A 24,946-nucleotide genomic window follows, 5' to 3' on the forward strand; every position below is an offset into this window, starting at 1 on the left:
TTAGCTTCACTTCACTTGCCTCGTCAAAGGTACGTCATGTGTGTCTAGTGCGCATGCTCCACTGCTTTACAGGCAGACCGGCCATTACCTGCAGAGCTGGAAATACTACTAAATAAAAATAATAAGACGAAAACCAGGAACAGAGCGAGAGAGACAGAGAGAGGAAGAGTTAGAGACAGCCAGGCGAAACAGACAGAGTCAGCCTGGACCTCAAGACGATGCTTTATAACCTTCTGGACTCAGACTTACGTTACGACCTTTGAAACTCAATAACAAATCATATCTACAATACCTCAACAATACCTCACCAGTACCTCAGGATATCTCTGCAGACGGCATCATCACAGTCATCTGGGCGACATGTTTGTTGTGTCTATCGATCAGTTTAACAACCATATGATGTGCCTGGTTCATTGCTGCTAGCCTCTGCTAGTAGGCTGCATGCTAACAGAGTACTTCATACTAGCATGGTTCACATGAATAGTATTTAGCACTACCTGCTTTATATGAAAGGCATGTAGTACTACCTGTGTTAGTATAGTCAATAGCAACCATGCTAGCTACCTGAATTGCGTTATAACGTCCCTCTCCTAAATACAGCTAGTGAGGATGCTAGCCGGAGGGTAGTAGTAACATCTGGATGCTAAAGCGTACTGGAGCCTAATTCTATTGAAACATCTGGATGTGAGCTGATGTTACCAGCATGGTCTCAACATCTGTCCCGGAGGACCGCTGTAGCAGGGACTACATCTGTCCCGGAGGACTGCTGTAGCTGGGACTACATCTGTCTCTAGGACTACTGTAGCTGGGACTACGTCTGTCCTCAGGACTACTGTAGCTGGGACTACATCGGTCCTTGGGGCTACTGTAGCTGGGACTACGTCTGTTCTTTGGACTGCTGTAGCTGGGACTACATCCGACCTGTACAGGGACTTCATATGTCCTTAGGACTACTGTAGCTGGGACTACATTTGGTACAGAACATCAATATGCCACCTTGCTGGGTATCAGAAGGGTGGGTGTGATGGTGGCTGCCTGCCCTCCAACAACAGTAATAATAACATTAGTAATAATAGTATTGATAATAATAATAGTGTAGATGACAGCAGTGATGCAGCCGGCACAGACCCATTACGACTTCTTCAATGAGGAGAATTCTCCCAAATGGAGAGGACTGCTGGTTCCCTCCCTCAACAAAGTAAGAGCCTTATCAATGTGTTGCTTATTGATTTCATTATCTATCAGTTATTGATTGATTGAATATGAATCTAATATAATGATTTGCTAATCAATCGAACAGTTACTGATATATTATAAATCTACCACTTATTAATTGAATATCAATTGATGTCATCTATAGATAAGTACATGATCAATCTTTCAGTTATTCATTTATTTTTGTAAATATATAAAGTATTGATTCGAACATGGTTATCTGAAAGTTATTTATTAATGTTAAGATTCAGTATGATCATCAATCCAAAGCCACAATATGTCACATAACGGTGGTGTAGGTCAGCCTCCGATCTCTCTGTACGTAAGCCGGTATTTATATATACCCTATATAATTATATCTATAATGTATCCTATACAGATATATCGGGTAAGCTCATGTGTATGAATTTATCAATCATATTAATCATAAAGTATCGTGAACTAGTGTAGAGAGACAGAGATAGAGGTACCATAACAGAGACAGATAGGAGAATTGATGTGTGTGTGCGCGTGTGTGCGTGTGTGTAGGTGCTGAGTCAGGTGCATCCTAAGCTGTCCTCCCAGCAGGAGGCGCTGCAGTACATCGAGGAGCTGATTCTCCTGCTGCTCAGCATGCTGTGTGCAGCCCAGCCACGCACAGTACAGGATGTAGAGGTACTACTATACATTAATACATACTACATGCGTACTATATAAATACTACATACTTACTATATATACCACACTATATAATTAATATATACTGTACATTCACCATGCATGCTGTAGAGGTAATGCACACATATACTGTGTGTATATATATATATATATGTGTGTGTGTGTGTGTGTGTGTGTGTGTGTGTGTGTGTGTGTGTGTGTGTGTGTGTGTGTGTGTGTGTGTGTGTGTGTGTGTGTGTGTGTGTGTGTGTGTGTGTGTGCGCAGGAGCGAGTACAGAAGAGCTTTCCTCATCCTATTGATAAGTGGGCCATCGCAGACGCCCAGGCCGCCATTGAAAAGAGGAAGAGACGCAACCCCCTCGCACTTCCTGTTGACAAGATCCACCCTCTCTTAAAGGTAGCCCCACTCTCCCTCAATGGTACCCCCACCCTCCCTTAATGGTACACCCACTGACCCTCTTAAAGGTACACCCACTGAACCTCTTAAAGGTACACCCATCACCCCTCTTAAAGGTACACACACCAGCCTTTTAAAGATACACACTCCACCCCTCTTAAAGGTATCATACTACCCCACTAAAGGTACACACACATCCCCTCTTAAAGATACACACACTAATCTACATTATGCCAAAGCCTGGCAGGAGGCCCTTGGTTGTGAGGTAGCCCACCAGGTGTCTACATTATGTTAATGTGTTGCAGGAGGTCCTGGGTTATAAAGTCGACCACCAGGTGTCCCTCTACATGGTGGCCGTGCTGGAGTACATCTCGGCGGACATCCTGAAACTGGCTGGAAACTATGTGAGGAACATCCGGCACTATGAGATCTCCCAACAAGACATCGCTGTGGCAATGTGTGCCGACAAGGTCTGTCTGTGTGTCGTTCCGTCTGTCTTAGGATGTGTTGTAACTTGCGGTGGAGGAGTCGTCACCGGTAGTGTCATGACTAACTGGTTGTGCTGTGACTAACGGGCGGGGCTGTGTTCCAGGTACTCATGGACATGTTCCACCAGGACGAGGAGGTGCTGGGGGGGTTCTGCTCCCTGGAGGAGGAGGTGTGTGTGAGCGAGGAGCAGACCTACTACGACCTGGTCCGCTCCCTGATGACCGAGGGCCGGCTGTATCTACGCCAACTCAACCTCACCATAAAGATTTTCAGAGAGCCCTTCTGCGGCAATCCCACGCTTTATTCCCAGCAGGTGATATTCATCACTATGTTCCTTATCTATACTATGTATATTCTATTTGTACTAGTTCTACACTGTGGAAAAAATGTCTATGGCATTTCACAGCAGCAAGCCCGTGTTGCAAGAACCCCCGAAAATAAAGCATCCAGGAATGCTCTGGAAGGGGAACCGTCAGAAAACGCAAAAACAAACTAGACCGATCAGTGTTTTAAAACGGGGCCGGCAACTATCATTCTCTTCCTATGGTACAGCGCACCTGTGCTGAGCTGAATTCTCTTGGGGCGCCTCAGGGTGACACTTGGGTGCCTTGCACCCCCCTCCATCTGCATAACGCCCAACAGATATAAGGAATACACCCAGACACACAGTCCTCTCCCAGCTGGAATAGGGAGCCTACAGCTCGGCATTCTACCCTGAAGCGCACTAGGCTCGTTCCCAACCTAATGAGCCTGGGTCTTAACGCCTCCCTTTGCAACTTGACCCCGGATTTCCTTCACATCGAGGGTGCGGTAGAGGAGAGAGACTTCTGCTTCTACTCGTGACCTCACCTGGTCCCGGCAAGGCGACCCAAAAGCGCCTTTTTCTTCTGTTGTTCTGGAGGAGAAGTTGGTCATGTCTGTCAAAACTCTCACTGGCCTCTGCCTCCACCCAGGCTATAGACCTGGGTGGAGGGGATAGAGGAGAGCGGAGATAAGAGGAGAGGAGAGATGCTCCCGTTGTTGCCATCGGGTAGACGTTATCGGAGCTTCCAGGCAGGGACCACCAGACACGCACAGCTGTACCCCAGGCCTTCAGACCTCCTGCTCAGTCAGCACATTGATCATCCCAATGCACCGATACCTTTCTACACATACTCAGAACAATTGAATGTTCATATTCCAGTCCTAACTTCTGTTATTATATTATGTTAACCATATGTATTTAGCAAGAAACGTCTTATATATAACGGTTGATTGACTGAGATCGATATTCTTAAAGGTTTAAGTAAGGGAGCTACGGGAATATTACTATATCTTACATTAAGTATTGAATGTTATATGAAGATGGTGATTCGTTAGTCACCTCTCTGTGTCTCCGGCTCTCAGAGGCAAAGCCCTCTGAATTAATCGTATGTGCCTTTGGATTCAGATGAATCGTTTTCAGCACCTAATGATGGTTAGCTGCGAGCCCTCCCCTATGTGAACATGGAGCCTTCCTACATGTGTGTTCATCTCTTCTGTGGACAGGACGTGGACAGCATCTTCAGCCGCATCGTGGATGTCCAGGAGGTGACGGTGAAGCTGCTGGGTCTCCTAGAAGACACGGTGGAGATGACGGACGAGGGGAACCCCCACCCACTGGTGGGGAGCTGCTTCGAGGACCTGGCGGAGGTAGGACCGGGAGTCATGTGGTTCGCAATAGGGCTGGGCGATTAATTGAATTTTGATCTCGATTTCGATTTTAGCGTCAAACGATCACAAAATTAACATTAGGGTTATTTATTTTTTTGTGTTTTATAGAAAGTGCAGAACAGCTGGTAACATATCTGTACATTATTTTAGATTTGAACATTTTCTTTTGGACCATTTTGTGAGTTTTTTTAAGTCGAAATTTCAAAGTTCTCAGTTACTGTTATTGTTTTTGAGAGAGACATGCTGAATAAATACCTCATGTTTTCAAACTCCAAAAAATAATCGTTTGAATAATCGTGATTTCAATATTGACCAAAATAATCGTGATTATGATTTTCTCCATAATCGAGCAGCCCTAGTTCGCAATGCCACCCATGATGGGCTTCTTGTTACTCATGTGAACAATCATGTGATTATCGGTTTCAGGAGTTGGCCTTTGACCCCTACGAGACCTACTCTCAAGACATCCTGCGACCTGAATTCCATGACCACTTCCTGTGTCAGCTGTCCAAACCTGGAGCAGCCGACTACTTGCAGGTAACAAGCTAGTTACGCTAGTCAGTTATACAAACCAGCTAGTTATACCAACCAGCTAGTTACACTCACCAGCTACTAATACAACAACAAAACATCTAACCAGCTAGTTTTACTAATTATTAAACTTTACCCATAAACAGATAGTAATGTCTTCTGCCTCCATGTGAGGATTAACCCAAATGTATCTATATAGTACCTGATAGTGTTTATTCTGTCCCCTCTCCAGTCTATCTGTGATGGCTTCAAGGAGGCTGTGCAGTATGTTCTTCCGCGCCTACTCCTAACACCGGTCTACCACTGTCTTCATCACTTTGAGACACTCAAGGTAGGACGCCTACTTTAACCATCTCTCACTCCAGCCATACCCCGGACACTCAGTTCACACTCCTCCAGACCTCACTTAGTTTACCCCTGGAGCTCACTCCTCCAGACCTTAGTTTACCCCTGGAGCTCACTCCTCCAGACCTCACTTTACCCCTGGAGCTCACTCCTTCAGACACTAGTTTACCCCTGGGTCTCACTCCTTCAGACCTTACTTTACCCCTGGAGCTTAGGTCTCACTCCTCCTGACTGCGCTTTCGCGACGATCCAAGTTGGGACTCAGAAACACATTCTTACTATCAAATCACGCTAATGTTTATACGTTTCTCAACATACTGTAAATGTACATGAGCCAACAAGTCAATCCGGAAACAAGAGAATTTCTGATCTATTGAAACTATGTTGAAAACGCAGTTGCAATTACAATTAGGGCATTTAGCAGAAGCTTTTATCCAAAGCCACTTACATCGGTTAATACAAATTGACACACCGACGGCAGAGTCAACCATGCAAGGCTCGTCAGGAGCAGTTAGGGTAACGTGTCTTGTTCAGGGACACATCAACACTCAACTAGAGCTGGGGATCGAACTAGCAACCTTTACGTTACAAGACAACCGCTCTACCTCCTGAGCTAAGCTGACCCGCAATATATCCAAGATGTTGAAAAACACTTTGATGTAACTATCTGTAGTGGTGATGTGAATATCTCTAGTGGTGATGAAACTATGTTGAGTGGGGATGAAACTATCCATGGTAATAAAGTGACTATCTATGATTATCTCTAGTGGTGATGTGACTATCTCTAGTGATGATGTGACTATCTCTAGTGGTGATGTAACTATCTCTAGTGATGATGTGACTATCTCTAGTGGTGATGTGACTATCTCTAGTGGTGATGTGACTATCTCTAGTGGTGATGTGACTATCTCTAGTGGTGATGTGACTATCTCTAGTGGTGATGTGACTATCTCTAGGGCTGATGTGACTATCTCTAGTGGTGATGTGACTATCTCTAGGGCTGATGTGACTATCTCTAGTGGTGATGTGACTATCTCTAGCATTGATGTATCTATCTCTGGTACTGATGTAACTATCTCTGGTGCTGATGTAACTATCTCTAGTGGTGATGTGACTATCTCTAGTGGTGATGTGACTATCTCTAGTGGTGATGTGACTATCTCTAGTGGTGATGTGACTATCTCTAGTGGTGATGTGACTATCTCTAGTGATGATGTGACTATCTCTAATGGTGATGTGACTATCTCTAGTGGTGATGTGACTATCTCTAGTGGTGATGTGACTATCTCTGGTACTGATGTGACCTTCTGGGGGTGAATTAACCTTTCCTGGTGGCTACCTGTGGTTGTTCTTCAGCAACTTGAGGAGAAGAGTGAGGATGAGGAGGATAAGGAGTGTTTGAAGCAGGCCATCACCGCCCTGCTCAACCTGCAGGGCAGCATGGAGAGGATCTGCACCCGCAACCTGGCCAAGAGGAGACTCAGGTACACACACACACCAAGCGCACACCAAGCACACAAACACACACACACACACACACACACACACACACACACACACACACACACCAAGCACACACCAAGCACACACACACACACACACCAAGCGCACACCAAGCACACAAACACACACACACACACACACACACACACACCAAGCACACACACACACACACCAAGCACACACACACACACACCAAGCACACACACACACACACACACACACACCAAGCACACACACACACACACACCAAGCACACACACACACACACCAAGCACACACACACACACACCAAGCGCACACACACACACACACACACCAAGCACACACACACACACACCAAGCGCACACCAAGCACACAAACACACACACACACACACCAAGCACACACACACACACACACCAAGCACACACCACACACACACCAAGCACACACCACACACACACACCAAGCACACACCAAGCACCAAACGCACACCATACCACACACACAAGCGCACACACACACACACACACCAAGTACACTCACACACCAAGTACACACACCAAGTACACTCACACACCAAGTACACACACCAAGCACGCACGCACACACACACACACACACACACACACAAGCGCACACAATACCTACTTGCATACACACACCCTACAGACGCAAACAATCCCGACATACACACACCACACACATGTCCCCTCCCTTTCCTGTGGTTTAAAATAGAAGGGGGGGTTTGGGGGTGGGACAGGAAGTGAGGTAAAAAGGACAGGGGGGTTGGGGGTGGGACAGGAAGTAATGTAAAATAGACAGGGGGGTAGGGGGTGGGACAGGAAGTGAGGTCGGCGGCAGGGGGTGATGGACCTGTTATTGTCTGGATCTCCCACACTTGGTTCCAGCCTTCAGAAGAGGGACTCTGTGGTTGTGAGCGGTGGAGGCAGCGGTGGGATGAGGTGGTGAGGAGGGAGCGTTGTGTTCATGGGTCCAGGGTACGTAGAAGAATACTTGTTATTGTGGAGTAAATACCTCCAGGAATGCTCTCTAAGCTCTCACCCAGAGCACCGCTTGCATAAGACGCTTTCACTCCAGCACACACCCATACTGATGCATTATACACCTTATTCTGCTGACTTGTACTAATACACACAATTATACTGCCGACTTGTACCATTATACTGCTGATTTGTATTATTATCCACCATTATGCTGTTGACTTGTACTAATACACACCATTGTACCGCTGACTTGTACCATTATACTGCTAACTTGTACTAGTACACAGCATTATACTGTTGACTTGTACCATTATACCGCTGACTTGTACCATTATACTGCTAACTTGTACTAGTACACAGCATTATACTGTTGACTTGTACCACTGCTGACTTGCACTAGTTCAAAGCATTATACTGTTGACTTGTACCATTATACTGCTGACTTGTATGAATATCCACCGTTATACTGTTGACTTGTACTAGTAAACACCATTATACTGTTGACTTGTACCATTATACAGCTGCCTTGTACTAATATATATTATTATACTGCTGACTTGTAGCAATATACACAGTTTTACTGCTGACTTGTAGCATAATACTACTGACTTATACTAATATATTATATCCTACTAAACTAATGACTTAGTCAAGTATATACTATAAAACGAGACCTTTTCTAATATTTTATGTAGTCTTGTATGTTGTGTATATTACTTTTACTCATACATAATTTTATAATATATATTAACTAGGGCTGTCAATCGATTTAACTGTTAAACTGCAATTAATCACAACTTTTTGTATCTGTTAAAAATGCACCGTATAGGGCATTTTTTGTAATTTTATTATACTCTTGTCAACGAGAGGGAGAGGGAGAGGGGGAGTGAGAGAGAGAGACCCCCTCCTTCTCCTCCTCACCCCCTCCTCCTCCACCTTCTCCTCCTCACCTCCTCCTTAAACCCCCTCCTCCTCCACCTCCTCCTTAAACCCCCTCCTCCTCCACCTCCTCCTTAAACCCCCTCCTCCTCCACCTCCTCCTTAAACCTCCTCCACCTCCTCCTTAAACCCCCTCCTCCTCCACCTCCTCCTTAAACCTCCTCCACCTCCTCCTTAAACCCCCTCCTCCTCCTCCACCTCCTCCTTAAACCTCCTCCACCTCCTCCTTAAACCCCCTCCTCCTCCACCTCCTCCTTAAACCTCCTCCACCTCCTCCTTAAACCCCCTCCACCTCCACCTCCTCCCCCTCACCTCCATCTTAAACCCCTTCCTCCTCCACCTCCTCCTTAAACCCCCTCCTCCTCCACCTCCTCCCCCTCACCTCCATCTTAAACCCCCTCCTCCTCCACCTCCCCAGTGAGTCGGCGGGCCGGTTCTACAGCCAGCAGATGAGGGGGAAGCCCGTGGCCATCCGGAAGATGAACGAGATCCAGAAGAACATCGACGGCTGGGAGGGCAAGGACATCGGCCAGTGCTGCAACCAGTTCATCATGGAGGGCCCGCTGACGCGCGTCGGCGCCAAGCACGAGCGCCACATCTTCCTGTTCGACGGCCTCATGATCTGCTGCAAGCTGAACCACAGCGCGCCCCGCCTCCCCAGCTCCGGCTCCCAGGCCGAGTACCGGCTGAAAGAGAAGTTCCTCATGCGGAAGGTCCACATCAACGACAAGGACGACAGGGAGGGCGAGTACCGCCACGCCTTCGAGATCGTCCTGAAGGACGGCAACAGCGTGGTGTTCGCCGCCAAGACGGCCGAGGAGAAGAACGGCTGGATGGCGGCTCTCATCTCGCTGCAGTACCGCTGCACGCTGGAGCGCATGCTGGACTCGGCCATGCTGCAGGAGGAGAAGGAGGAGCAGATGAGGCTGCCCCGGGCCGAGACCTACCGCTTTGCAGAGCCCGACTCGGAGGAGAACGTGGTGTTCGAGGAGAACGTCCAGTCCAAGTCCGGGATCCCCATCATCAAGGCTGGGACCGTCCTCAAGCTCATCGAGAGGCTCACCTTCCACATGTATGCAGGTAAGGACCTACCGTGTCTGTATAGAGGTTAGAAGAACCTACCATGTCTTATATACAGGTTGGAACCGACCGTGTCTAATGTAGAGGGTAGAACCTACCATGTCTTAGATACAGGTTAGAACCTACCGTGTCTAATGTAGAAGGTACTAGAACCAACCTACCATGACTTATAAACAGGTTAGAACCTACTATGTCTTATATAGAGGTTAGAACCTACCTACCTATCTAGGTCTCTAACACTAACCAGAAGGTCTCTAACACTAACCAGAAAGTCTCTAACACTAACCAGAAGGTCTGTAACCAGAAGGTCTCTAACACTAACCAGAAGGTCTCTAACACTAACCAGAAGGTCTCTAACACTAACCAGAAGGTCTCTAACACTAACCAGAAGGTCTCTAACACTAACTAGAAGGTCTGTAACCGGAAGGTCTGTAACACTAACCAGAAGGTCTGCAACACTAACCAGAAGGTCTGTAACACTAACCAGGAGGTCTCTAACACTAACCAGAAGGTCTCTAACACTAACCAGAAGGTCTGTAACACTAACCAGAAGGTCTCTAACACTAACCAGAAGGTCTCTAACACTAACCAGATGGTCTGTTACACTAACCAGAAGGTCTGTAACACTAACCAGAAGGTCTCTAACACTAACCAGAAGGTCTCTAACACTTACTAGAAGGTCTGTAACCAGAAGGTCTGTAACACTAACCAGAAGGTCTGTAACACTAACCAGAAGGTCTGTAACACTAACCAGAAGGTCTGTAACACTAACCAGAAGGTCTGTAACACTAACCAGAAGGTCTGTAACACTAACCAGGAGGTCTCTAACACTAACCAGAAGGTCTGTAACACTAACCAGGAGGTCTCTAACACTAACCAGAAGGTCTGTAACACTAACCAGAAGGTCTGTAACACTGACCTGTAACACTAACCAGAAGGTCTGTAACACTGACCAGAAGGTCTGTAACACTGACCTGTAACACTAACCAGAAGGTCTGTAACACTGACCAGAAGGTCTGTAACACTAACCAGAAGGTCTCTAACACTAACCAGAAGGTCTGTAACACTGACCTGTAACACTAACCAGAAGGTCTGTAACACTGACCAGAAGGTCTCTAACACTAACCAGAAGGTCTGTAACACTGACCTGTAACACTAACCAGAAGGTCTGTAACACTAACCAGAAGGTCTGTAACACTAACCTGTAACACTAACCAGAAGGTCTGTAACACTGACCTGTAACACTAACCAGAAGGTCTGTAACACTAACCAGAAGGTCTGTAACACTAACCTGTAACACTAACCAGAAGGTCTGTAACACTAACCTGTAACACTAACCAGAAGGTCTGTAACCAGAAGTGTCTTCTCTTCTCAGATCCAAACTTCGTGAGAACCTTCCTGACCACCTACCGCTCCTTCTGCCGACCCCAGCAGCTGCTTGGCCTGCTCATTGAGAGGTACCGACCTCAGCACCGCAGCGCTCGTACTGAAGGACCACTAGTGTATAGTAAATACTACTGTACTAGCACTGTTATATAGTATTAATGTAGTACCACTAGTATATAGTGACACTGTCCTACTATTACTGTACTAGCACTGTTATATAGCATTAATGTAGTACCACTAGTATATAGTGTTACTGCATTACTATTACTGTAGTACTACTAGAACAGAGTAGAAGGTCTCGTAGATCTTCTAGAACTAGTGTTCCTTAGATCCTATTATGTTCTGCTAGGTCCTAGTATGCTCTTTAGGTCCTAGTATGTTCCCTAGGTCACGTGTGTTCCCTAGGTCACCGTGTGTCCCCTAGGTCACGGTGTGTTCCCTAGGACCTAGTGGGTCCCCGTGTGTCCCCTAGGACCTAGTGTGCTCCCTAGGTCACCGTGTGTCCCCTAGGACCTAGTGTGCTCCCTAGGTCACCGTGTGTTCCCTAGGACCTAGTGTGCTCCCTAGGTCACCGTGTGTTCCCTAGGACCTAGTATGCTCCCTAGGTCACCGCGGGTCCCCTAGGTCACCATGTGTTCCCTAGGACCTAGTGTGCTCCCTAGGTCACCGCGGGTCCCCTAGGACCTAGTGTGCTCCCTAGGTCCCCACGGGTCCCCTAGGACCTAGTGTGCTCCCTAGGTCCCCGCGGGTCCCCTAGCTCCTGGTCTTGTGCGCCCCCAGGTTTGAGATCCCGGAGCAGCGTCCGGCGGAGGGGGAGGAGTCCGGGGCCGGGGAGCCTCTGCTGAGCGCTGAGCTCAAACGCTTCAGGAAGGAGTTCGTCCAGCCGGTCCAGCTCAGGTCAGCACCGCCCCCTGCTGGTCGGGTTTACAAACAGCCGCTCAGCACTGCTGGATGCCTCCAGCACCACACTGTGTTCAAATAAATACACACACACACACACACTGACGGCATGTGTGGTTCTCAGGGTCCTGAACGTGTGTCGCCACTGGGTGGAGCATCACTTCTACGACTTTGTGCGAGACGCCGAACTGCTCAGGAGGCTGGAGGACTTCATCGCTTTGGTCAGAGGTACCGGACCCCCGCCGTTACCCCAGCAACAGACACCTGCAGTAGCCCTAGCGACAGACACCTGCCGTACCCCTAACAACCGACACCTGTTGTAACCCTTAGCAACAGACACCTGCCCTAACCCCTAGCAGCAGACACCTGCCGTTACCCTAGCAACAGACACCTGCAGTAGCCCTAGCGACAGACACCTGCCGTACCCCTAACAACCGACACCTGTCGTAACCCTTAGCAACAGACACCTGCCCTAACCCCTAGCAGCAGACACCTGCCGTTACCCTAGCAACAGACACCTGCAGTAGCCTAGCGACAGACACCTGCCGTACCCCTAACAACCGACACCTGTTGTAACCCCTAGCAGCAGACACCTGTCGTAACCCTTAGCAACAGACACCTGCCGTAACCCCTAGCAACAGACGCCTACCGTAACCCCTAGCAGCAAACACTTGGGGGTGTAGCCTATCACCAAGGGTTGTGTGTTTGTCCTCCACAGGTAAGCCCATGAAGAAGTGGGTGGAGTCCATTAGTAAGATCATCCTGAGGAAGAAACAGGCCAGTGGTCCCAGCCTGAACCCCCCCCTGCAGAGCTCCGCCCCCAACATCACCTTCCAGAACTCACCTCCACCTGTGGAGTGGCACATCTGCAGGCCGGGTCAGAGCGAGCACTTTGACCTTCTGACCCTTCACCCCATCGAGATAGCCCGCCAACTAACCCTGCTGGAGTCCGAGCTGTTCAGGTAGCGCACGCACGCACGCAGGCACTCACGCGCACACACACACACACACACACACACACACACACACACACACACACACACACACACACACACACACACACACACACACACACACACACACACACACACACACACACACACACACACACACACACACACACACACACACACACACACACACACACGCAGGGAGGTGCAGACGTAGTAGCTGAGCAGGGTGGGGGTCCTCTGTGCAGGGCGGTGCAGCCGTCAGAGCTGGTGGGCAGCGTCTGGACCAAGGAAGACAAGGAGCTCAACTCCCCCAACCTGCTGACGATGATCCGACACACGACCAACCTCACGCTGTGGTTTGAGAAGTAAGACACTACATATATACCTAATGTGGAGGGTCTAGATCTAGATCTACAGAGCATGTCCTCTGTGTCCAGGTGTAAGGTGGAGACAAGGAGGATCTAGATCTATAGAGCATGTCCTCTGTGTCCAGGTGTATGTTGGAGACGAGTAGGATCTAGATCTAGATCTATAGAGCATGTCCTCTGTGTCCAGGTGTACGGTGGAGACGAGGAGGATCTAGATCTAGATCTATAGAGCATGTCCTCTGTGTCCAGGTGTATGGTGGAGACGGAGCACCTGGACGAGCGTGTGGCTGTGGTCGGTAGGATCATAGAGGTCCTGCAGGTGTTCCAGGAGCTCAACAACTTTAACGGCGTTCTGGAAATCGTCAGCGCCATGAACTCCTCCCCAGTGTACCGCCTTGACCACACCTTTGAGGTAACCCCTTAACCCTCAAGGCTGTGCCTTAATGGCGTCTTTGCACCTTCAAGGGATCCCTTAACCATTAAAGCCGTTTTCTCAAAGTGTCTTTACACCGTCAAGGTATCCCTTAACCCTTAAAGATGTGTCTCCATAGTGTCTTTACACCTTCTAGGTAACCCTTGGTTACACTAGTTATGATGTCCGGGCGGTCGTTGCTGTGAACACGTTACTGTGGGGCGGGCTGGAACTCGGCCTGAGCCAATCGGAAGGTTGTTCATGTTGGGGTTTAAGGCGGAGGGGGAGGAGGAGGAGGAGGAGGAGGAGGAGGAGGAATGGAGAGTTGGGGAAGGGGTGAGAAATAGAAGAGAGGTCATTAAGTCCATCGTGTGTATTGATACTGATGATGTGTATTGCACTCATACGCAAATGGGATTATTGCTATGTTTTAGTTTCTATTGTTCTGTGTGCTGTGTTTATTGCACTCCCCACTCCAGCTGACATAGTGAGTGACCTGCTCCTTAATGACCTGTCTCAGTACTGTCTAACCCCTACCTGCTCCCTTATGACCTGTCTCTGTACTGTCTAATCCTACCGGCTCCTTAATGACCTGTGTCTGTACTGTCTAGCCCCTACCTGCTCCCTAATGACCTGTCTCTGTACTGTCCAGTCCCTACCGGCTCCTTAATGACCTGTCTCTGTACTGTCTAGCCCCTACCTGCTCCCTAATGACCTGTCTCAGTACTGTCTAGCCCCTACCTGCTCCCTAATGACCTCTCTCTGTACTGTCTAGCCCCCTACCTGCTCCTTAATGACCTGTCTCTGTACTGTCTAACCCCTACCTGCTCCCTAATGACCTGTCTCTGTACTGTCTAGCCCCTACCTGCTCCTTAATGACCTGTCTCTGTACTGTCTAGCCCCTACCTGCTCCCTAATGACCTGCTCCTCCCTCCGCCTCCAGCTGATCTCTGGTCGTCAGCGGAGGATCCTGGAGGAAGCCCATGAGCTGAGCGAGGACCACTACAGGAAGTACCTGGCCAAGCTGCGCTCCATCAACCCACCCTGCGTCCCCTTCTTCGGTAGCTTCTATAGAAGGCTCTACATATAGATGGCTACAGTATATACTGTATATATATTTACACAAAGATATAATGTATATAGCCATGTATATACTGTATATCTAAATAGATACATACATCTCATGTAGATTAACCATATATCTCATGGAGATTAACAGTATATTTGAATGAAGATGTACAGTATATCTCATGGAGATGTACAGTATATCTCATGGGGATGTACAGTATATCTCATGGGGATGTAAAGTATGTCTCATGGGGATGTACAGTATATCTCATGGGGATGTACAGTATATCTCATGGGGATGTACAGTATATCTCATGGAGATTAACAGTATATCTCATGGAGATGTACAGTATATCTCATGGGGATGTAAAGTATATCTCATGGAGATTAACAGTATATCTCATGGAGATTAACAGTATATCTCATGGAGATGTACAGTATATTTCATGGAGATTAACAGTATATCTCATGGGGATGAAGAGTATATCTCATGGGGATGTAAAGTATGTCTCATGGGGATGTACAGTATATCTCATGGAGATTAACAGTATATCTCATGGGGATGAAGAGTATATCTCATGGGGATGAAGAGTATATCTCATGGAGATGTATAGTATATCTCATGGATGTATATTATGGGCTGGCAGGGATCTACCTGACTAACATCCTGAAGACGGAGGAGGGCAACCCGGACTTCCTGAGGAGGGCGGGGAAAGAGCTGATCAACTTCAGCAAGCGGCGGAAGGTGGCCGAGATCACCGGGGAGATCCAGCAGTACCAGAACCAGCCCTATTGCCTCAGGGAGGAGCCCGACATCCGGGTCAGTAACTAACACACAACTAACCCGAGCAGATCCTGCTCCACTGATATTTGGCATACTCTTCGACCAACGGGGGGAAGAAATCTGGACCAACCAATCACCAGCCAGAAGGTGTCATCCCTAACAGTAGACTAACTCACCACTAGTACAACCGTACCACCAGGTGATGTTACCTGTAGAGTAGAATAACTCACTACTAGTACAAGAAGACCTCCAGGTGATGATACCTGTAGAGTAGAATAACTCACCACTAGTACAAGAACACCTCCAGGTGATGATGCCTGTAGCGTAGAATAACTCACCACTTATGGGTTAGGGGTTATGTGGGTTAGGGATATGGGTTGGGGTTATGAGTTAGGTTTAGTGAAGGTTATGGTTGGGCTAATGGTTAGGGTTATGAGTTAAGGCTATGGTTTGGTGACTGAAACGTCCTCTTTTCTCAGCGGTTCTTTGAGAACCTGAACCCGATGGCGGATCGGGCGGAGAAGGAGTTTGCCGACTATCTGTTCAACAAGTCTCTGGAAATAGAACCACGCAACGTCAAGTCTCTGCCCCGCTTTGTAAGGATCAATACACATTATCAGTATCAATACACATGATCAGGATCAATACACATGATCAGGATCAATACACATGATCAAAATCAATACAGATGATTACCTTTAGTATCAATACACGTGATTAGTATCAACACACATGATTACCTATACAGTATCAATACACATGATTACCTATGGTATCAATACACATGATTACCTATAGTATCAACACACATGAATACCTATGGTATCAATCCACATGATTACCTACAGTATCAACACACATGATTACCTACAGTATCAACACACATGATTACCTATAGTATCAATACACACAATTACCTACAGTATCAACACACATGATTACCTATAGTATCAATACACATGATTACCTACAGTATCAATAAACATGATTACCTACAGTATCAATAAACATGATTACCTATAGTATCAATACACATGATTACCTATAGTATCAATACACATGATTACCTACAGTATCAATAAACATTACCTATAGTATCAACACACATGATTACCTACAGTATCAATACACATGACCAGTATTGGTACACATTATGGGCCCTATTTTAACGGTCTGAAACGCAAGTGGCTTTGTGGGCGGTTCTACGGCGCAATCGCTATTTTACAGGCGGATAAATGACACTTATGTCGCGGCGCAAGTGTCAAAAGGGTTGGTCTGAAGCAGCCTAGTTACCCGTAGTTGTGGTTTAGGCGTAACGTCCAACAAACCAATGAGAGTGCCAGCTCCCATTCCCTTTAAGAGCCATGAGCGCATTTGAATCGGACGAGTTGATATTTTGACAGCGCGTCTGCAGTCTCCGATGAGACAGATGCACATGAATTTCAAACTGCAAATGGCTCAGTTTATTGCCAAATAATATGGCCTAATTCACGCATGGAATAAGGGGTTTTCTTCCACAACTTCAGAAATCCAGAGTCCTCAAATAAATTTTGGCAAAGAAAACGTATGATATAACATATGATATGCGGTAACTGTGGTTCTATTTAATGATATACGCAATACATTATAAACATTGTTTCTTATCAGTAATGTATGCTATCCTAATATGCATTTGTCCCCGCGGTAATAGACGTTGCCATTGATTGTATTATGAGTTACGTGTTTAGTTTGCGTGTGTTTAAACAGAGCACACACGCGCGCCCGCATTCATTCATTCTTTTTAACACTCACTCGCGGTAAAACAATGTTTTTCACGATCAAATACTCATCAATCCTAAAAGTTATGGGCATGTAGGCCTACACGATGTCTCTGTCAAGAAAATATGTGTTTGCTGTACGGTGTCTGCAGATGCATTGATTTAAAAGTACAACTTATTACCGCTGCATCAGCTGTTCTTTCCCAAATAATTTACCAAGAATGTGCGGCTAGGTAGATGGGAGAAGCAAAGTGTATGCGCGAGGTGCACAAGCAATCCATATGCATCGCATGCGCATGTATGCATGCGCCCTAAAATAGCATCTGAACAACGCGCCACTGACTTTAAACCAGGTATTTCCTGGTCAGTAGCGCAATGGTATTCAGAAACGGCAAAATACCGTTTGCGCCAGAACACGCCTCCTCCTTCCGCCTAACCGCCCCTTGGGGCGCATGATCAATCCCTAATCTACCGGCGAGTGGCGGTGGTGGGAAAAGAACGCTCTGCGCCAGTTGTAAACGCCGGATGCAAGATAGGGCCCTATGACCCATAGTGTAAAGCCCACCCCTGACTCCGCCCCCTGCTTGGCCCCGCCCCCTGCTTGGCTCCGCCCCCAGGCCCGGCGCTACAGCTGTCCTCTGAAGTCCCCGGGCGTGCGTCCGTCGGCCGTGCGTCCGGCCGCGCCGCGCCACCCCACGCCACTGCAGAACGAGCCCCCCAAGATCAGCTACAGCCGCATCCCCGGCAGCGAGGCGGAGGGCGGAGCCTGCTCCACCCCCAGCTCCCCCCGCACCCCGCCCACCCCCTCCACCTGCAGCACCGCCGACACCACCTGCAGCGTCTTCGACCCGCCCCCGGGGCCGGGGAGCCCCCTGCACTCCAGTGAGATAGACCTCTTCCTCCTCCACCTCTTTCTCTTCCTCCCCTCCTCCTCCTCCTCCCTCTTCACCTCCTCCATATCTTACTCCACCATCTCCTCCCCTTCCTCCTCCTCCTCCTTCACCATCCCATCCTCCTCCTCTTCCTCTTCCTCCTCCTCCTCCACCATCTCTTCCTCCTCCTCCATCTCATCCTCCTCCACCTCTAACATCCACTCCTTCTCCACCTCCTCCTAGGGTCCTCCTCCATCTCCTCCATCTCCTCCTTGACGGTCTTCAGCCGCTGGCCTGAGGACCTCCCCCTCCCACCGCCTGTCCCCCCCCGGCGCCGGCCAGACTCCGCCCCCACGGAGCCCGCCCCCTCAAAGGTCTGTTTCCTGTTTGGGTTCAGCTGACAGGAAGTCAGCCAGACGCTGGCTCACCTGCAGAACATCTCCACCTAACTTGTCTCTCTGACCACCTGTCTGTCTGTCCGTCTAAACACCTGTCTGGCTGTCTGACCGCCTGTCTCTCTGTCTGTCTGTCTGACTGCCTGCCTGCCTATCTGTCTGCCTGTCTGCCTGTCTGTCTGTCTGTCTGTCTGTCTGTCTGTCCATCTAAACATCTGTCTGTCTGTCTGACCGCCTACCTATCTGACCGCCTGTCTGTCTGTCTCACCACCTGTCTGTCTGACCGCCTGTCTGTCTGTCTGAAGACCTGGTGACCTACCAGAATCTGTTGATGGAAAGAAGCCCTTGAGACGATGAGTAGCTGTCTCTAACTGTGTGTGTGTGTGTGTGTGTGTGTGTGTGTGTGTGTGTGTGTGTGTGTGTGTGTGTGTGTGTGTGTGTGTGTGTGTGTGTGTGTGTGTGTGTGTGTGTGTGTGTGTGTGTGTGTGTCTCCAGGTGATGTCCTCCCCCCCCGCCGTCCCTCCCCGCCAGCCAACCAGCTGTCAGCTCTACTCCCCCCTCCTCCCCCCTAGGGAGCCATTCACCTCCCCCCTCCACCTCCTCCCTCCCCCCCCAGGCCACGCCCGCTGTCCCCAGACCTTCTTCCCCCCGTCCTCCTCCCAACTCACTCCCCTGCCGCCCCCCACCCCCTGTCCCTCCCCCTGCTCCCGGAAGCACCTCCCCTCTCCCCCCCTCCCCGAGGGAGAGCTCCTCCCCCTGGGGCCCCCCGTCCCGCCCCGTCTCACCGCCCCCGATGGGGGAGGGGCTCCCAAACTGCCCCCCAAAACCTACAAGAGGGAGGGCCCAGGACACGCCCCTGAGACCTCCTAGAGAGAGAGAGAGAGAGAGAGAGAGAGGGGGGGAGGGAGAGAAAGAGAGGGGGAGGGAGAGATTGACAGAGAGAGAGAGAGAGAGACAGAAAGAGAGAGAGAGAGAGCGACAGAGAGAATCGAGACAGAGACAGAGACTCTCTCTTACTGGCCAGGCTGGACTTGTGCCAACACTAACCACACAACTTAAGGACTTACCGATCACAGAACAGAACTGCTGGTCATGTGACCTTAAACCACGAAAACAACCGCCTTCTGGGGTTGCCTGCCTGTCTGTCTGTCTGTCTGTCTGTGTGTCTGTCTGTGTGTGTGTGTTTGTGTGTGCGTGTGCGCGTCATGTCAGACTGAGGGGTTGTGTGTACCGGTGGCCTTCCACCCAGCCCCCAGCAGAACTGGGACCCGGGTCCGGATGTTTGAGTGATACTGAAAGGCTGGGCCAGTTGACACAGTACCACGAGTACATGTACACTAATACACCCACACACAAATACACTCATACACACACACATATACACTAATATACAGACACATGTACACTAATACATATATACACACACACATACGTATACACACACACGCACTCGCACACAAACACGTCACACACACAGGGATGGGAATCCTAACCGTTCCTAACAATCCTAACAGTTTACTGCATGGTTGCTTAGAGGCTATCGGAGAGGTTTGTTTGGTGCACTTGGAAAGAATCACACAAATCCATAGTAGCTTATGCAGTGTGAACATAATTTCTCTAAGTTAGAAAGATATTGTATATTCAACAGATATTTATACTCTGTCTTAGCGATGTGGTGATGAGAGCTGACATTGGTAAGGGTCTGGGATTCTAGCGCTGTACCGATGCCCACGAGACTTTCTGCAGCGGCGCTCTGTAGAGCCGTTTGGGCAAAAGGCCGAGTACGAAGTACCCTGTTCTGCACGTAATAAGTCCTGTTTCAAAATGTCCCCAATGCAGACGATATTAATATGGTTACAAATACAAATCAAAACAATAGAATTGTATATATTCCCATCCCTACACATACCCACACAAAGAGGTACTTGAGAAATTGATTGTTGAGTAATTGCTGATTGTGTCTGTCGAGCCAACTTGTAAGATGTCTTTAAACAAGGGAATCAAGACTTTGGACCCAACTTATAAAGATGTCTTAAAACAAGGGAATAAAGACTTTGGACCCACCTTGTGAAGATGTCTTTAAACCAGGGAATAAAGACTGGAAATCAGGCTTACACACTCAACTTTATACTCCCAACAGGACCCTTTAATTTCAAGGGATGTTTCACTTAAGGGCGGCTTTTACTGTGAAGGGCATACTGCCCAAATGTAAATGAGGTGCCCTCTGAAGTAACAGCCCCCCCTAGATCTGCAGGGGACTTTTCCTCGCGAGGGACATCATTGGTCATCTATATCATGAGTTCACCATGTCAGCTATATTAGTTGTTCACCAGGGCAGCTCTGTCAGTGGTCTACTAGATGGTGGTGGTCTTCCAGGTCAACTATATCAGTAGTTTGCTTCATAAGGTCAGCAATATTTAGTATTTGTTTCTTTAACCAGGACAGCTATGTCAGTTGATCATGTCCTCTATAGCAGGTAGGTTGCATCAGTGATCCATCAGGTCATCTATATTAGTGATCTACCAACTCACCTATAACCGTGATCACCTGTTCACTTCAGCAAGTCACCTTTATTGGTAGTTTACCAGGTCAGCTATAGCAGTAGCTAACCAGGTCAGCTAATTTGTGTCAGAGGGTCACCAGGTCAAAGTTCACCTGCTGGTTGTACGTCTGATTCTGTAGCCTCGTGATGTCTGCCTTACTGGCCTCGTGTTGTGAAGGGACCACTTTACAAAAGGGCATCAATCATACAAGCGCAACCGAGATGTATGAGAATACTATAAGAATGAATGTCTGAACCTAAAACATGGTTTAATAATATTTGAAATACAAATAACCAAAGATATCGACTATAATGTTTAGTCAATGGTAACCACATCCTATTGATAGGATGTTGACTCTTCAAACTATTGATTGATCACAGCTGTGCAAAAGGATTATTTGACAAACAATAACAGAAAAATATAAACAAATTTAAATGAATGTGCAGGCAGTATCAGAGCAAGTCACTTCCCAGATCACCATCAATTTCACTGATGTCATCAGCTAAACAAAAACAAACCTACCAAATCCATCAGTTAAACAATCCAACATGTTGGTAGACAATAATTTACCCGCTCCTTAACCAGCTAGATCAACTTTTCAATATCAACTCAGAATCCAGCAGACGGTTGGTCACATGACTGCTGTCCATCAGCCGCCGGTTGGTCACATGACTGCTGTCCATCAGCGGCCGGTTGGTCAAATGGCTGTCCCGCTGGTGTGGGCATGCGGGCCAGGAGGCCCTGGATACGGGCCAGGACCATCTGGTTGCTGCTGAAGCAGTCCTGCTCCGCGTACGGCGGTCTCACCGTCAGAACGCCGGCTACCAGCAGATCCTCCCCAACCTCCTCCACCGGCACGCGGTTCTGCTGCAACCAGCCCCTCAGCTCCTCCCTCCTCCTCTTCACATCCTCCACGCTCCCACGCAACTCCGGCGCCTCCGATCTGAACAGAGAGGAGAGCCGCAGCGCGGTCTCCTCATCGGCCTCCCCCACCACCTCCACCTGCTCCACCGCATGCCCCATCACCACGGAGACGCTACAGCCGCCCGCCGCCTCTCCCAGCTGAACCAGCACCACGCTGTAGGCGGAACACAGGTTACACACACACACACACACACACACACACTTTTCCTCGAATTATATATAAAAATGTAACTGTAGTATCCAATAACTCGTGAATAATAAAGTTGGAACAGGTTGGTTTACCTGGCGGTGACTGGATCCACCGTGTGTAGCCAGCCGCGGTGCTGCTGCTGGCCGTGAGCGGTCACTGTCACCTGCTTGTTGACGTAATGCTCCCAGTCCCGCGGCGTCTGCTGCCGCCACGCGCTCGTCGTGGACATGATGCCCTGTTAACTAGGGATGTACGGTAGGAAGGGATTTAATTTACTGTAAATTATAATCGAATAGGATGCTTAAGTGTTCAGCCACGTTTAAATAGCGTGGCTGGTGTTCCAGCAAAGTGAACCGTAGGAAACGCTTACGTTTTTAAATGGTTCCTCTTCCGTTTGAGATGTTGGTTGAATCAGAGTGGATTGTGCTTGATATGAGGATTTTATTTTTTTATTACATTATACTTGACGTGATGTATACATTATATTGTATGTTTGGACATTATACAGCCTTGGATATATTATCTAATGCCATGATTCATGTTTGGTCTCTTCTAAATTGTATTATAATTTTGTATAAATAAAAAACTCTTTGAATATTATATTTTGTCCTACATGTATGTTTATTAGCCCACCACTAGCGGGTAGAATTGTATATCAAGCATAAAATAGCATCCATAATCCATCAATCGTCTATGATTAAACACACTATCAGGGCGCTATATATATATATATATATATATATATATATATATATATATATATATATATATATATATATATATATATATATATACGTGTATGTATATTATAGGACTATGAAGAAGTGAATGATTGAAACTCGAGGTCGCAACTTTCACTAAATTTCCTTTGGATGTGTAAATCATAAAATTCGGTCAAATAAACCTACCGGGTTATTAAATGAATGAGGTGAGCGTTACATTACTACATTACATTACATTAATGAGCTTGGTGTTTTCATAAAACGCTTGAGGTTATGGGTCTGTTGTCTGTGGGCCGTCCCACTGTTACAGTGATCAGAACATTGACTGGCGGGTCAGGAGCACCACCTCTGATGGTGTTGGAGCTGTGAGCGGTTCAGTGGTGAACAGGGAGAACAGCAGGGGGCCTGCAGTGCTCAGGGACAGTGTGGAGGAGGAGGTTAGCCCATCCACACAGTCTGCTGTCAGGAGGTCCAGGTCTGGGATCCAGCTACACAGGGCTCTGTTGAATCGTGGTCCGGGAACCCATTCTGAGGAGGTGGTTCCAGGGTTTCAGAGTGAGGAGGGGAATGGGGTTCAGGGGCTCAGGCGGAGGAGGTGATGTGGGTCCAGGTGGGGTCCAAGGAGGTCCAGGGTGTCAAATGAGGGGATGATGTGGGATATAGCCGTTCTTAACCCTTCATGAAGACGGATTTGGGGGCTGCGTCGTTCAAACACAGGGCTTCTGCCTCCTTGGGGACTCTCACTCTAGATTGCATAGATTGCATGCATAGAAAACGTTAGATTCAGGATGACATGTCCAATATAGAAAACACTCTAGAATCAGGATATGTCCAATATAAAAAAATTGAATGAGCAAAACAATGTCTAAAAAAGTTGACCATGGATTATGATAACACTTTACAACAAAGGCTACCTTCATTAACCAATAATTAACGTTAGTTAATGCAGTAATATGCATTAATTAGCAATTAATCAACAGTTAACTGATGAACTAATCATTTACTAAAGGTGTAATGTAGACACTTTTTGAATAGGGTTTGGGTTAACCCTTTACCTTAATCATATGCTATTGCTATATAATGATGGTTAGTACTGCATTAACTAATTTTAATTAAAGATCGATTAATGTACTCTTATTTTAAAGTGTTTCGGGAAATATTAAAGAATACAGGACAAAGATGTTTTTTTATGTATTTTGGAGCCGATCACTGAATTATTTGGATCTGTACTGATGGGTCCAGCTTTGGCGATGGGGGCCTCTAGCGGTGAGTATTGGAACACCACTTTATTTCCCCCAGATTATATTCAATATGGATAACGCTGTACGGTTATCAGTTAGTTTCCCCATATCATATTTTATCCATTAGCAGCTTGAACCACCTGGGCCCTATAGTTTGTGTGGGTGGGTGGGTGTAGCTAGGTGAATGTGTGTGTGTGTAGGTAGTTTGATTATTCTATAGACTATCCCTAACGTTTTTTCTCGTTTTTGTTTAACCTCCAGGATTCTTGTAAGTTATCTAATCTTTAGGCCTATGCGATCAATGACATGAATTATATAATAATTTTGCTCATGTGATTAATAGCATGAATGATATCATCTTTAGGCCAACGTGATCAATAAGAAGAAAGATATAATTTGTCATGCTCTTCTAGAAGCCCGGGAACAATATACTCCTACAGCTCAACATAATAAATTGTGCTAATGCTAATACTAATTCTAATATATCTGTTGTTAAGGCATTTTAAATCAACATTTACTCAATTCAACATTTAGGATAGAGACATATTCGGAGTTTACGTATAGGCAATTTCAGTGAACGGATATCACATTTGCTG

At 47.4% G+C, this 24,946-nt stretch overlaps 2 protein-coding genes across 2 annotated transcripts; one reads left to right on the forward strand and one right to left on the reverse strand.

Moving 5' to 3' along the window:
• Positions 1-60: 60 nt before the first annotated feature.
• LOC130380089 (son of sevenless homolog 1-like) lies at positions 61-19,600 on the forward strand. The gene is made up of 22 exons (XM_056587272.1): positions 61-1,198; positions 1,744-1,869; positions 2,138-2,269; positions 2,575-2,739; positions 2,862-3,071; positions 4,286-4,429; positions 4,877-4,987; positions 5,214-5,312; positions 6,683-6,810; positions 9,174-9,835; positions 11,211-11,292; positions 12,002-12,118; positions 12,246-12,349; positions 12,840-13,083; positions 13,320-13,439; positions 13,692-13,854; positions 14,798-14,915; positions 15,570-15,742; positions 16,186-16,302; positions 18,081-18,345; positions 18,678-18,709; positions 19,472-19,600. Exons 1-22 carry the CDS (start codon positions 1,100-1,102, stop codon positions 19,598-19,600), a joined length of 3,540 nt encoding a protein of 1,179 aa, XP_056443247.1. The 5' UTR covers positions 61-1,099.
• A 1,922-nt stretch (positions 19,601-21,522) lies between these two features.
• Positions 21,523-22,745, reverse strand: gemin6 (gem (nuclear organelle) associated protein 6). The gene is made up of 2 exons (XM_056585457.1): positions 22,480-22,745; positions 21,523-22,351 (listed from the first exon to the last, which is right to left on the reverse strand). The coding sequence occupies exons 1-2, from the start codon at positions 22,614-22,616 to the stop codon at positions 21,883-21,885; spliced, it is 606 nt and encodes a 201-aa protein (XP_056441432.1). The 5' UTR covers positions 22,617-22,745; the 3' UTR covers positions 21,523-21,882.
• Between the last annotated feature and the right edge of the window lie 2,201 nt (positions 22,746-24,946).

This window comes from Gadus chalcogrammus, chromosome 3 (assembly GCF_026213295.1).
Source record: "Gadus chalcogrammus isolate NIFS_2021 chromosome 3, NIFS_Gcha_1.0, whole genome shotgun sequence".
Classification (NCBI taxonomy): Eukaryota; Metazoa; Chordata; class Actinopteri; order Gadiformes; family Gadidae; genus Gadus; species Gadus chalcogrammus.

Bases quoted from the DNA above. Each gene is read 5' to 3' on its own strand.
- LOC130380089 (XM_056587272.1), top strand. From the start codon at position 1,100: ATGACAGCAGTGATGCAGCCGGCACAGACCCATTACGACTTCTTCAAT. The intron at 1,870-2,137 runs GTACTACTATAC...GTGTGTGCGCAG, and splicing joins GCACAGTACAGGATGTAGAG to GAGCGAGTACAGAAGAGCTT. The intron at 4,430-4,876 runs GTAGGACCGGGA...TATCGGTTTCAG, and splicing joins GCTTCGAGGACCTGGCGGAG to GAGTTGGCCTTTGACCCCTA.
- gemin6 (XM_056585457.1), bottom strand. From the start codon at position 22,616: ATGTCCACGACGAGCGCGTGGCGGCAGCAGACGCCGCGGGACTGGGAG. The intron at 22,352-22,479 runs GTAAACCAACCT...TTCCGCCTACAG, and splicing joins GTGGATCCAGTCACCGCCAG to CGTGGTGCTGGTTCAGCTGG.